At 49.9% G+C, this 14,262-nt stretch overlaps 1 protein-coding gene across 2 annotated transcripts; it reads right to left on the bottom strand.

Annotated features, from left to right (window-relative positions):
* Positions 1–6: 6 nt before the first annotated feature.
* On the bottom strand, positions 7–3,035 carry sco2 (synthesis of cytochrome C oxidase 2). Of its 2 annotated transcripts, none has more exons than XM_070853843.1 (2): positions 2,968–3,035; positions 7–1,483 (listed from the first exon to the last, which is right to left on the bottom strand). In XM_070853843.1, exon 2 carries the CDS (start codon positions 1,465–1,467, stop codon positions 613–615), a length of 855 nt encoding a protein of 284 aa, XP_070709944.1. In that variant the 5' UTR covers positions 1,468–1,483; positions 2,968–3,035; the 3' UTR covers positions 7–612. The 2 variants fall into 2 exon arrangements, with proteins under 2 accessions (XP_070709944.1, XP_070709943.1); XM_070853842.1 differs by lacking the exon at positions 2,968–3,035 and adding an exon at positions 2,711–2,795.
* Positions 3,036–14,262: the final 11,227 nt, after the last annotated feature.

The following is a 14,262-nucleotide window of genomic DNA, read 5'->3' as shown; positions in this document are numbered from 1 at the left end:
GAAACATTAAAACTACATGTGAGAGAACAGAAAAGCACAAAGAGTTTGGTTGAGGTGGACATGAGGGTGTCAGGTGAGGAGAAGGTCTGAATAACTCAAACACACCTGATGGAGGACGTTCAGTGTTTTTCACTCAACTTCCTTCGTCTCAAGCAGCCACATCTGTAGTTTCCTCAGGTGTTGCATGATGGGTAACGGAGCGCCGCCGCCGCCTCGTTAGAACAATGAGACCGAACACGAGCTGATAAACACAACAGTTTTATTTCACTCCAACCTGATAGATAAGGTTTCATGAGTCCTGACAGTCAGTGGCTGCTACAGAGGAGCTGACGGCCCCTGTAGTTCGCTCCAGGCAGGTTAACCATGAGGGTCCAGACCAACATCACATGTTCTTCTAGAACATCAAAGCCTCTAATGGACGTTTAACCAGGTAGAACATCAGCGTGGAGCCTCCAGTCCAGGACCCAGGTTAACCCGGGTTAACTGTCCAGTCCAGGACCCAGGTTAACCCGGGTTAACTGTCCAGTCCAGGTCTATGTGGTGTGAGAAGGCAGACAGTCTGGGGGTTCTGCCCCCTACAGGGTCTCTGTGTCCTCCTGGACTCTGGCTCCTTCACAGTCTGACGTAGGTCTTGACGTGGTTCCTGATGCTCTCTGCGATCTGGTCCTGGTTCTTCATCCGGTTGTAGTAATCCAGGAAGAGTCCGTCCGGGCTGATCAGGTAGATCAGGATGGTGTGGTCCACGATGTAGTCCCCGTCCTCGTCCTTGGGCCCGGCGTTGGCGTACACCCTGTAGTCCCGCCCCGCGTGCTTCACCTCCTCCGGCGTTCCCGTCAGGCCGATCAGACGGGGGTGGAAGTCCTCGACGTAGCGGGCCAGCGCCGGCACGTCGTCCCTCTCCGGGTCCACGGTGATGAAGACGGGCTGGATCTGCGGCAGCGAGGCGTCCTGGTCCAGCGCCGCCACCACGGCGCTCAGCTTGTCCAGCTCGTCGGGACAGATGTCGGGGCAGTGCGTGAAGCCGAAGTACAGCAGCACCCAGCGGCCCAGGAAGTCCTCCTTGGTGCGGCGCCGGCCCCGGTGGTCCAGCAGGCTGAAGGTGCCCCGGCCCACGGCCACCTGCCGCAGCTGCTCCACCCGCCGCCGCCGCAGCTGCTCCTGCTTCTCCGAGTGCACCCACCACCAGGCGCCCAGCAGCCCGCCGCCCACCAGCAGCGTCGCCGCCAGCCGAGTCCTCAGCTTCAGCTTCGCCGGCGCCGCGGAGCCGGGCGGGTCCGGCCCCCCCGACAGGAAGCGCCTCGGGGTCCGCTGGGGAAGACCGCGGCGAGGACGCGGGACCGGTCCGAGCCGCCGAGCGTCTGAGGTCGGCGAGGAAGACGAGACGGACGACCTGTGGACCAGAGGGAGGCTCCTCAGGAGTCTTCCTCCTGTCAGCAGCCTACCCACAATGCACCTGAGCCCCAGCATCCTTCAGTCCGACGGCCTGCAGCAGCAACACAGGGAGGAGGAAGTACTAGTCACAAGGTACTTATACCACAGAGTACTTATACCACAGAGTACTTATACCACAGAGTATTTATACCACAGAGTACTTATACTACAGAGTACTGCAGTACTTCCTGTACCTCATCAGTACTGCAGTACTTCCTGTACCTCATCAGTACTGCAGTACTTCTTGTACCTCATCAGTACTGCAGTACATCCTGTACCTCATCAGTACTGCAGTACTTCCTGTACCTCATCAGTACTTCCTGTACCTCATCAGTACTGCAGTACTTCCTGTACCTCATCAGTACTTCCTGTACCTCATCAGTACTGCAGTACTTCCTGTACCTCATCAGTACTGCAGTACTTCCTGTACCTCATCAGTACTGCAGTACTTCTTGTACCTCATCAGTACTGCAGTACTTCCTGTACCTCATCAGTACTTCCTGTACCTCATCAGTACTGCAGTACTTCCTGTACCTCATCAGTACTTCCTGTACCTCATCAGTACTGCAGTACTTCCTGTACCTCATCAGTACTTCCTGTACCTCATCAGTACTGCAGTACTTCCTGTACCTCATCAGTACTTCTTGTACCTCATCAGTACTGCAGTACTTCCTGTACCTCATCAGTACTGCAGTACTTCCTGTACCTCATCAGTACTGCAGTACTTCTTCCCGCCACCGGCGGCAGCACCGAGCAGGAGGAATGAGTGTCCGCCATCTTGGATTTTACAGCGCTTGTATCGATTTGACTGAAAATCAGCAGCACTTGACGGGAATAAGTCGCCTTATAGTTGATTCAAACCCTCCTGACATCGAGGTGACTCCTCCTGAACTGTAGCCGAGAGGATCATTTACTCTCCGGTTCGTTTACATCCTCATAATCACACTAGAAACGATGTTTATTCGCACAGAAAGCAGTAAGTCGCTGCTTCACTGGGCTAGCCGAACAGCACCGCTGGGTCCGGGTTAGCTAACCTGGTTAATGAGCAGCTGTGTGTTAGCAGACTTGACTGGCTCTAAAGCTAACACAACGAGCACAGCTGGCCACTAGTTACTAGCTAAGCGTTGACTAAAAGTTAACCAGTCCAGCTTTGGTGTAGAAGCTCCTCAGTCACCTTTAACCTGCTGTTGCGGAGCTGACGCTAACTGACCCGGATATTAGCATAGGGGGCTAGCCGTTAGCTTCGTTGTTAAAATGTTCAGACAGAAGAATCACTGACCTTCAGTCTCCTGTCCGGCGGCCCGTGTCTCACCTGGAACCTCACCTGGAACCACAGACTGTCTGTCTCAGTCAAACTGAGCCGGTTGTGAAACGCGTGAACCGCTTTTACCTGAAACTGAGTTCACTTCCGCTGATTCCACAAAACCAGAGTTTAAGAATTAACTCCGAGGCGCCGAATAAAGACGGAAAACACCAAAGTATCTTATCATCCATGAGCTACTAAAATAAAATAAAAATATCAGTAATAATCCTCACCTGCGCACATTTACACCGTTTATATCAGCAGATTCGTGCTCGTCCTGAAAAGAGATGCACGACTGAAGCCGCACACAAGATGGCGCCGAAATGTAGTTTTTAAAGGTAAATACAAGTAAAAGTACTATGTAAGAATACTTCCTACTTCAGTGACAGTATGTGAGCATATAAAACGAAAGTGAACTCAAAGTTAAAATAAATAATCCACAATGTCTCAATTACTTGTGTCTCTGCACACACACCAGACTACATTCACTAAAACAGGGATTTTAGAGAACAGGACACAGGAGCTGCTGCTCTGCTGCTGCCTCCATCAGTCAGTGTGTCTGTGTTATTGTGAGACTTCAGTGTTTTAAAGGGTTAATTCAGATACAAATAACACACAGTAACACAAACACACTGACTGATGGAGGCAGCAGCAGAGCAGCAGCTCCTGTGTCCTGTTCTCTAAAATCCCTGTTTTAGTGAATGTAGTCTGGTGTGTGTGCTGTTTGTGGTTAAACCAAAAGGATCTTCCAGGTCTCTCTCTGTAGGGATCCTTTCCATGATGCTTCTATAATGTTTGGACAAAGTTCTGGTCCAGTTGAAGGGTTCTGAAGGTGTGAATGGACAGTTTGTCTCCAGCTGTGGTGGCAGTGATGGCCCTTCACTCCCCTCTGTGAGACACATCAGTAATTAATCCGTCCTCTTCGTCCTTCCATCACTGATTTAAGCTCTCTCTCCCTCTCTCTAGTGAAGTTAAACCTCCCTCGCCCTCCCTCTGATCAGCATCCTCCTCCTCCGCTGCTGCTTCTCTCCATATTTTATTAATGAACTCTGCAGGCAGCAGCCGGGAGAAACCAGGTCACACACTCTTACTGCAAAGTCACTGAATACTCATCATAATGTATCTATTCTGTGTCCCACCTATAGCACCCATACAAATAGATTATTAGTGGTTAGAAAACACCAAGAAGCACTAAAGTTAATCCTCATCTTTAGGCTTATTTTAAGGAACTGATGTAGCAGCAGATCAGCAGCTCCTGTGTTCTGTGAGCTAAAATGACAAATGAATATCGCTCTCTGCACACACACCAGACTACATTCACAAAAACACTGATTTTACCTCACAGAACACAGGAGCCGCTGGTCTGCTGCTGCCTCCATCAGTCAGTGTGTTTGTGTTATTGTGTGACTTTGGTGTGAGTTCAGATCAACACAACATCTGTGTAACATACAGTAACACAGACACACTGACTGATGGAGGCAGCAGCAGAGCAGCAGCTCCTGAGTCCTGTTCTCTAAAATCCCTGTTTTAGTGAATGTAGTCTGGTGTGTGTGCTGTTTGTGGTTAAACCAAAAGGATCTTCCAGGTCTCTCTCTGTAGGGATCCTTTCCATGATGCTGTCACACACTTAGAATAACACTCTGAGCCTGTCAGTGGATCAAACAAGCTCTTTTAGTGGACCTACTGTGATCTACTGGATCCATTAAAACACCTGAGTTACCATTTAAAGGCAGGAAGCATCCACAGTTTGTTTCCTCTCTCATCATGTCAGATGCTAATGTTATCCAGCCAGGGTTGGTGTTGCCTAGCAACCGCTCCGAAGTGAAGGAGGTGTTGAGAGTTTGCTGCATTTCCATTTTTACTGGGGGGGGGGGTCACCTGTTAAACACACCTGAGGTGAGACGTGCAGACTGAAGAGTTTAAGTTTCTTCTCTTTGTTCATCCACATCAAAACAAATGTGACTTTATTCCGTTAGCTTCAGGTACAAACACACAACCAAAGTAAAACCACAGACAATACAAAGCTAGTTAGCTTAGCACAAAGACTGGAGGCAGGGGGAAACTGCTAGCCGAGCACCATCAACAAGCTAGTCAGCCGTCCATCCGCAGCTTTGTTGGTAAGCTAACTAGCTTAGGTAAGCTAACTAGCTTACCACGCTAACAACAAGGAAAGCTGTTCTCATGCTAGCACAACAGTCCAACTTGATGCTAACGCTAAATGTTAGCTAGCGCTGTGTTAGTGATTTTTGTTCTCTGTGTGATTTCTTCTTAATAACTAAAGATTCATGTTTTAATGATGTATTTTAAGCTGCTAGCTTGTCCGACAGGCTAACGGCTAACAGTACAGGCTAGCTCTGAGGGGTGCAGCTGATCGATCACTGATCAAACATGCTGTGCTCCATCTTTACTGCTGATTTCATCCGTTTAAAGAATCAGTTATTTAAGACATTTCAGACAAAATGTGAAATGTTTCTATCATTATAATTATTATTATTTCATCAGTTAGATAAAACTATTGTGAATCAGTTTAATGTTGTTTGTTCTTTAATAAAAAAAAGTCATCATCACATTTAATACATTTAGATTCATGAGATCTAGAAAGATTCAGTAGATCTAAAACACACAGACGACCTGAGCAGGAAAAGGAAGTGAAGCATCATGTGACTCTGTGACGTGGATATTAAATCTGAAGGACGTCACTACGTCCACGAACATCTTTTAACAGCTGATCGGTGTTTTTATTTATTTATTATTGTCAAATATGGATTTATAGACTTTATATTTATTCATATTATAATAATGATGTTTGGTTAAAACTGGATATTTTCTTTTACCAGACTGACTGACTGACTGACTGGCTGACTGACTGACTGGCTGACTGACTGGCTGGCTGACTGACTGGCTGGCTGACTGGCTGACTGACTGACTGGCTGACTGACTGACTGGCTGACTGACTGGCTGGCTGACTGACTGGCTGGCTGGCTGGCTGGCTGACTGGCTGACTGACTGACTGGCTGACTGACTGACTGGCTGACTGACTGGCTGGCTGGCTGGCTGACTGACTGACTGACTGGCTGACTGGCTGGCTGGCTGGCTGGCTGGCTGACTGACTGACTGACTGACTGGCTGGCTGGCTGGCTGGCTGGCTGACTGACTGACTGACTGGCTGGCTGGCTGGCTGGCTGGCTGACTGACTGACTGACTGACTGACTGACTGGCTGGCTGGCTGGCTGGCTGACTGACTGACTGACTGGCTGGCTGGCTGGCTGACTGACTGACTGACTGACTGGCTGGCTGGCTGACTGACTGACTGGCTGACTGGCTGGCTGGCTGGCTGGCTGGCTGGCTGGCTGGCTGGCTGGCTGACTGACTGACTGACTGACTGACTGGCTGACTGATGAACTGATGTTCCTGGCTGCAGATGGGGAAGCGGCTCATTGTGGATGCGTGTCCTGTCCTCTGAATCTGTGTGTCTGAAACATGCAGTGACGTCGCTCTGCATCACACCGAGAGGAAATATAGGACAACAGGAGGAGGAGGAGGAGGAAGAGGAGGAGGAGGAGGAGCAGAGGTCTGCAGTTAACTCGACGAATCCCAGCTGAGCTGCGTCTCTTTATCAGGTATGTGTTTCCTCCGTGTTGTCTGATGTGTTGAGGGGTGATGGACGAGGTGATTTATGAGGGAGGACAAACTGAGGAAGGTCATTCAGAGGGAAACATGTCAGAGCTGCAGATCAGCTGACCGAGCAGGTAGCATTCAGAGATACCTGGAGACCTTAGAGCTATTGTGGTGATAGGGGCAGCTTATTAAAGGGGCACTCCACTGTTTCTACCCCTCTGTGTCCACATCCTGGTGTCTGAGTGACCGGTAGGTAGTAAAAGTGTTGGAACTGGTCCAGTAGATCACCTCAGCCAGCAGCCACCAAACGGGCTGCAATGGCTGCAACGTGATCCTTTGGGACAACTGCACCTGATCACAGTAGGTCCACTAAAAGAGCTTGTTTGATCCACTGACAGGCTCAGAGTGTTATTCTAAGTGTGTGACAGCATCATGGAAAGGATCCCTACAGAGAGAGACCTGGAAGATCCTTTTGGTTTAACCACAAACAGCACACACACCAGACTACATTCACTAAAACAGGGATTTTAGAGAACAGGACTCAGGAGCTGCTGCTCTGCTGCTGCCTCCATCAGTCAGTGTGTTTGTGTTATTGTGTGACTTTGGTGTTTTAAAGAGTTACTTCAGATCCAAACTAACGTGCTAAAACACTGAAGTCACAGCAACTAGACCAGCACCTCCCATGTTCTTTAAGGTAAAATGTATGTTTTTGTGAATGGAGTCTGGTGTCTTTGGACAGTTATATAGCAACTTCAGTTCAGAACAGTGAGGTAAAGTGGTGAAAATATTGTGAAGACGGCGTCCAATTAAACTGATGTTGATGTTTTTAGGTAGTGATGAACTTCCTGTAGGTTGTATTTGGGCGTTTAGTGATGTGACCGCTCACTGAGCTGAAACACAGCCTCTGGAAACAGGAAGTGCTGCCGCTTTGACAAACTTTTGCCGCTGCTGCCGCTTTGATTTTTGGTGACTTTTATGTCTTTTTAACTGATCTACAGTTTGGCATCACTTTTCTTCTTCAGATCCATGTTTTTTATGTTTCACCCATTCTTCATCCTGCAGGTTTGACCACGACCTGTAACCTGATCTGAGAAACAAATAGATCGTTTTAGTTCACATTCTTCACCCAGAATGAGGTTTGGTTTTGTGCTTTCACAGATTTCAGCTCCTCACTTTGAGGTCAGATGAGTTATTTTAACTCCTGTTCATCATCATCATCATCATCATCACCATCACCATCACCATCATCATCTTCCTCTGATTCTTTCACTAAAATGTCACAGAAACAAAAAACCAGAGGAAATAAAAACAGAGGAGTTGACTACGACTCCCAGGGTGCATTTCACCAACAAACGGCCAATCGCAGAGCTCCACGCTGAACATAAAGATCACACAAGCAGCACGACCTGACTGCGTCTCCATGGCAACTGCAGCTGAGGCTCATGGGTGTTGTAGTGTTTAGAGGCAGGGAGAAAAACAACTGATTTATTATTGCTTATCAATACATTTTATTGTCTTTGTGTCATTATTTCTATTATTGTTTTGGCTTGAATCTATTTTCTCTATTTATTTTCACCTGTTTTTCTATTTTACTGCTGCTATTATTTTTATTATCAGTATTTATTGTTTAAATCTATTTTATTATAATTTCATCGTGTTTATTTTGTCTTTCTAATTTTAATCCTCTATTTTATTTTTTATACAACATTTAAATCTGTTGATTACATTTAGATCCTTTTTATTGCTCTCGTGTGTTTTGGTCTCTAAAAGATCAATAAAGTTTGATTGGATAGTTCAGACTGTGAAGATCAGTGCTGTGGTGATGTCGCAGCTCCTGTCTGACTGCCCCCCCCCCTCCTGTCCTCCCCCCTCTGTCTCCCCCATCCTGTCCTCCCCCCTCTGTCTCCCCCATCCTGCCCCCCCCCCCTCCTGTCCTCCCTCCAGCCTCCACTCGTCTCTCGGCTCTAGGAGGATGAAGGAGCAGCTCAGCCCCCCCGGTCCGTGAGGAGGCCCCCCCCCCTGATCCTCTGTCTCTCTGCAGCAGCCCCCCCCCCGACTGGCTGAGAAGATGGATGGACTCCGGCTGCCCCCCGTCATCGAGGAGGTCCTCGATTCATCCGGTCAGTGTGTCCAGGGGGTGAAAACATGGGGGGGTGATCAGGAGATGAATTAGATCAGATTAGATTACTTTATTGATCCCCCATGGGGGGATCTGCATGTTACAGCAGCAGAGAGAGGCAGTAAATAAATATTTACAATATGAACATAAGTGTACAGGATGGATTCATTAATATGATTATTGATCAATGATTATTAGCAGTCACATCACAGCACCACTCTTTATTCTCTCTGAAGCTACTTCCTGCTCCTGTTTCAAAATAAAAGCCTGTCAGTAGTTCATCCTCAGTGAGTCTGACTGAGTACTACTGTGTGTGTGTGTGTGTGTGTGTGTGTGTGTGTGTGTGTGTGTGTGTGTGTGTGTGTGTGTGTGTGTGTGTGTGTGTGTGTGTGTGTGTGTGTGTGTGTGTGTGTGTGTGTGTGTGTGCGTGTGTTACCTGTGTGTGTGTGTGTGTGTGTGTGTGTTACCTGTGTGTGTGTGTGTGTGTGTGTGTGTGTGTGTGTGTGTGTGTGTGTGTGTCTGTGTGTGTGTGTGTGTGTGTGTGTGTGTGTGTGTGTGTCTGTGTGTGTGTGTGTGTGTGTGTGTGTGTGTGCAGACGAGCTGTGTGAGCTGAAGGTGCAGCAGCAGCCGATCATGCTGGCCGACACTCTGACGGCCAAAGAGAGGGAGAGTCTGGAGGAGAAGGAGGAGCCGGTGGGAGACGGAGAGAAAGGCCAGCAGGAGGAGGAGATGGAGGTGAAGGAGGAGCGAGGAGGAGGAGGAGGAGGAGGAGGAGGAGAGAGGGATGAAGAGGAGGAGCTGGAGGAACTGAGAGCTCAGGTGTTCCAGCTGCTGCTGGAGCTGGAAGAGACCAGAGAAGTTTCCCAAAGACACGAGGAGAGTTTCCTGGAGCTGCAGGGTCAGGACCACTGAACACACCCCACCTGGGCACTGAAGGTGTTGGAACCGGTCCAGCAGATCACCTCAGGACCAGTTCCAACACTTTCAGCACCCACCAGTCACTGTAGCTCCATGATATTCTGTTTGAATTCTGTCTCACCTGTCCCTTCCTCTCTGATCTCAGGTCTGTTAGAAGACGAGCGACTGGCGAGTGCCCATCAGGCCGAGAGCTTCACCAGACAGATCCAGAGACTGCAAGGTACCGCCGACGCTCCGCAACGCTACAACACCAAAGAACGGCACAAAATCCCCCCAATGTCAGCCGAACTTCGGTTCAATGTCGGCTGAACTTCGGCTGAACTTCAGCTGAATGTCGGCTGAACTTCGGTTGAATGTCGGTTGAACGTCGGCTGAATGTCGGCTGAACTTGGCTGAACTTCGGCTGAACTTCGGCTGAACTTCGGCTGAACTTCGGTTGAATGTCGGCTGAACTTTGGCTGAACTTCGGCTGAATGTCGGCTGAACTTCGGCTGAATGTCGGCTGAACTTCGGTTGAATGTAGGTTGAATGTCGGCTGAATGTCGGCTGAACTTCAGTTGAATGTCGGTTGAATGTAGGTTGAATGTCGGCTGAACTTCGGCTGAATGTCGGCTGAATGTCGGCTGAATGTCGGCTGAACTTCAGCTGAATGTCGGCTGAACTTCGGTTGAATGTAGGTTGAATGTCGGCTGAATGTCGGCTGAACTTCGGCTGAATGTCGGCTGAACTTCGGCTGAACGTCGGCTGAACTTTGGCTGAATGTCGGCTGAACTTCGGTTGAATGTAGGTTGAATGTCGGCTGAATGTCGGCTGAACTTCGGCTGAACCTCGGCTGAACTTCGGCTGAACGTCGGCTGAACGTCGGCTGAACTTTGGCTGAACTTTGGCTGAACTTTGGCTGAATGTCGGCTGAATGTCGGCTGAACTTCGGCTGAACGTCGGCTGAATGTCGGCTGAACGTCGGCTGAACTTCGGCTGAACTTCGGCTGAATGTTGGCTGAACTCTGGGCAGCGAATGAGTCACTAAATGACACTAAATGTTTAATTAAAACAACAGTTGTCATTAACAGTCAGTTCTGTTGACTGTTGTCCTGTGGCACCTTTTCTGATCACTAAAGTCTCTTTATTTATTTGATAATGATTTTTTGTTAGTGGACCCAGTGACTCCTGATCAGCGCCAGGAGGACGATGAGCTCTTTGTTTTAGTGCTTCTTGTGTTTTATATGAGCTGCAGCTGTCTGAAGGACTCCTTTGGTCCTGGACGTGTTCCTCCGAGGACGGCGTCAAACGTCCTGATGTCCTGTTGGCCGGTGTGCTGATGATCTGAGTCACCAACTCACACCACATTTACTGTGTGTCCTCCTAAGTAACCAGGTGTCCTCCAAAGTATCCAGGTGTCCTCCTAAGTAACCAGGTGTCCTCCAAAGTAACCAGGTGTCCTCCAAAGTATCCAGGTGTCCTCCTAAGTAACCAGGTGTCCTCCAAAGTATCCAGGTGTCCTCCTAAGTAACCAGGTGTCCTCCAAAGTAACCAGGTGTCCTCCAAAGTATCCAGGTGTCCTCCTAAGTATCCAGGTGTCCTCCAAAGTATCCAGGTGTCCTCCAAAGTATCCAGGTGTCCTCCTAAGTATCCAGGTGTCCTCCAAAGTATCCAGGTGTCCTCCTAAGTAACCAGGTGTCCTCCAAAGTATCCAGGTGTCCTCCAAAGTATCCAGGTGTCCTCCTAAGTAACCAGGTGTCCTCCACAGTAACCAGGTGTCCTCCTAAGTAACCAGGTGTCCTCCAAAGTATCCAGGTGTCCTCCTAAGTAACCAGGTGTCCTCCAAAGTAACCAGGTGTCCTCCAAAGTATCCAGGTGTCCTCCTAAGTAACCAGGTGTCCTCCAAAGTATCCAGGTGTCCTCCTAAGTAACCAGGTGTCCTCCAAAGTATCCAGGTGTCCTCCTAAGTAACCAGGTGTCCTCCACAGTAACCAGGTGTCCTCCAAAGTATCCAGGTGTCCTCCTAAGTAACCAGGTGTCCTCCAAAGTATCCAGGTGTCCTCCTAAGTAACCAGGTGTCCTCCAAAGTAACCAGGTGTCCTCCAAAGTATCCAGGTGTCCTCCTAAGTATCCAGGTGTCCTCCAAAGTATCCAGGTGTCCTCCTAAGTATCCAGGTGTCCTCCAAAGTATCCAGGTGTCCTCCTAAGTAACCAGGTGTCCTCCAAAGTATCCAGGTGTCCTCCAAAGTATCCAGGTGTCCTCCTAAGTAACCAGGTGTCCTCCACAGTAACCAGGTGTCCTCCACAGTATCCAGGTGTCCTCCAAAGTATCCAGGTGTCCTCCTAAGTAACCAGGTGTCCTCCACAGTAACCAGGTGTCCTCCACAGTATCCAGGTGTCCTCCAAAGTATCCAGGTGTCCTCCAAAGTATCCAGGTGTCCTCCTAAGTAACCAGGTGTCCTCCACAGTAACCAGGTGTCCTCCACAGTATCCAGGTGTCCTCCAAAGTATCCAGGTGTCCTCCAAAGTATCCAGGTGTCCTCCTAAGTAACCAGGTGTCCTCCACAGTAACCAGGTGTCCTCCAAAGTATCCAGGTGTCCTCCTAAGTAACCAGGTGTCCTCCAAAGTATCCAGGTGTCCTCCAAAGTAACCAGGTGTCCTCCAAAGTATCCAGGTGTCCTCCTAAGTAACCAGGTGTCCTCCAAAGTATCCAGGTGTCCTCCAAAGTATCCAGGTGTCCTCCAAAGTATCCAGGTGTCTTGGATGGTTACAAACCGACCTCTGTAACGGTGTCGGCTCTCGTCCTGCAGCTCAGCTCCGCTCGGTCCAGGAGGAGATGGACAGCCTGGAGGAGGAGAAGGAGAGCGAGCTGCAGGAGGTGCAGGAGGAGCTCCACTCGGCGCAGGAGGAGGTGCTGATGCTGCAGCAGGCGGCCGAGGAGGCGGCGGCCGAGCGGGAGAACGACATCGCCTCCCTGCAGGAGGAGCTGTGCCGCCTGAGGGCCGAGCTGCAGCGGCTCCACGCCACCGCACAGGAGTACGAGCTGGAGGTCACCACGCTGAGAGCCGAGATCCGCATGAAGAGCCAGAACCAGGACCGCCACGCACCCGGTAACCCAGACCAGACCTCCACGCACCCAGTAACCCAGACCAGACCTCCACGCACCCAGTAACCCAGACCAGACCTCCACGCACCCGGTAACCCAGACCAGACCTCCACGCACCCAGTAACCCAGACCAGACCTCCACACACCCGGTAACCCAGACCAGACCTCCACGCACCCAGTAACCCAGACCAGACCTCCACGCACCCAGTAACCCAGACCAGACCTCCACGCACCCAGTAACCCAGACCAGACCTCCACGCACCCAGTAACCCAGACCTCCACGCACCCGGTAACCCAGACCTCCACGCACCCGGTAACCCAGACCTCCACGCACCCGGTAACCCAGACCAGACCTCCACGCACCCGGTAACCCAGACCAGACCTCCACGCACCCGGTAACCCAGACCAGACCTCCACGCACCCGGTAACCCAGACCTCCACACACTGGTTTCTCTCCCAGAGAACGGAGGTGTTTCAGCAGCACAGATTACCTGTGACTGGTTATCTGTGGTAGTGCTGCTCATGAACCCGTCCGTCTGTCTGTCCTCTGCTGCCCCCTGCTGGTCCCCATGTTGATAACAGACCATAGAAGCCGGTAATTAACCATCTCATGGCGCCTGAACACGCCGTTTATCTGGTTCAGTCGCCGCCACAGCGTCACACATCAGGAGGATTAACGCTGGCTCCAAAATGGCCGACAGGAAGCTTCCAACAGGCGCGTCATTGGCACGTTACACGTGACACGCTGATCAGCTCCTTAGGTCTGAACCAGGAGCTTCAGTGATTATTCTTTACTAATCAATACCTGTTCAGTGGTCAGTGGCAGCAGTCACAGGTAGCAAAGTACGAACACACACCTGTACATGATGATGATGATGATTATCTGCGTGTGTTCAGGTGATGTGAGTCAGCTGAAGGACGAGTTCGTCTCCCTGATCGATGAACGCCAGTTTCTGACCAACGACAACAAAGAGCTGAGCAGCAAACTGGAGCAGCTGAAGCAGCAGCGAGACACGTGAGTGGTCCAGCCAGCTGTCAATCAACCTGACGATGTGTGTGTGACGTGTGTGTGATGTGTGTGTGACGTGTGTGTGTGTGTGTGTGTGTGTGTGTGTGAGTGTGTGTGAGTGTTAAAGGAAAACTAACACAAACAACCATTATATTGCTCTTGACAGAAACCAGACTCCATTCATAAAACAGTGGTTTTAGCTCACAGAACACAGGAGCTGCTGCTGCCTTTATCACTTAGTTTGTTAGTACTTTTGTGTGTTAGACAAACATTGTGTTGATCTGAATTAACCCTTTAAAGCACCAAAGTCACACAATAAGACAAACTAACTAACTGTTGGAGGCAGCAGCAGACCAGCAGCTCCTGTGTAGAATTACCGTTTTTGTCTAAGGAGTCTGGTGGCTAGCGCTCTCTTCAAAGACACCAAACTCCATTCATAAAACAGCCATTTTAGCTCACAGAACACAGGAGCTGCTGGCTTGTAAAGGGTTAATTCAGATCCAGATCTAGAGCAGCCACTCCTTATGACACAAAGATTTTAAATGCAGTTCTGCACTGTGGGTCCTGCTGCTAAACAGGTGTGATGACGTGTACCTGGCTGTCAGAGCGGAGGGCGACATTAAGCGTGAGCACGACGACCAGCTAAAGGCCGACTCTTACATCACCCTGTCTCAGTCCAGTCCCGTTCAGGACCGACCCCCGGAGGATCCAGACCCCTCCTCGGTCCAGGAGGAGGGCTCGGAGCTCAAAGTCCTGAAGATCCAGCTGAGACAGGCAG

The sequence above is a fragment of the Pempheris klunzingeri genome, chromosome 22 (assembly GCF_042242105.1).
Source record: "Pempheris klunzingeri isolate RE-2024b chromosome 22, fPemKlu1.hap1, whole genome shotgun sequence".
In the NCBI taxonomy this organism is placed as follows: Eukaryota; Metazoa; Chordata; class Actinopteri; order Acropomatiformes; family Pempheridae; genus Pempheris; species Pempheris klunzingeri.
Note: the sequence above shows the minus strand (reverse complement) of the source record. Positions and strands in the feature narration are given on the sequence as shown.

Bases quoted from the DNA above. Each gene is read 5' to 3' on its own strand.
- sco2 (XM_070853843.1), bottom strand. From the start codon at position 1,467: ATGCTGGGGCTCAGGTGCATTGTGGGTAGGCTGCTGACAGGAGGAAGA.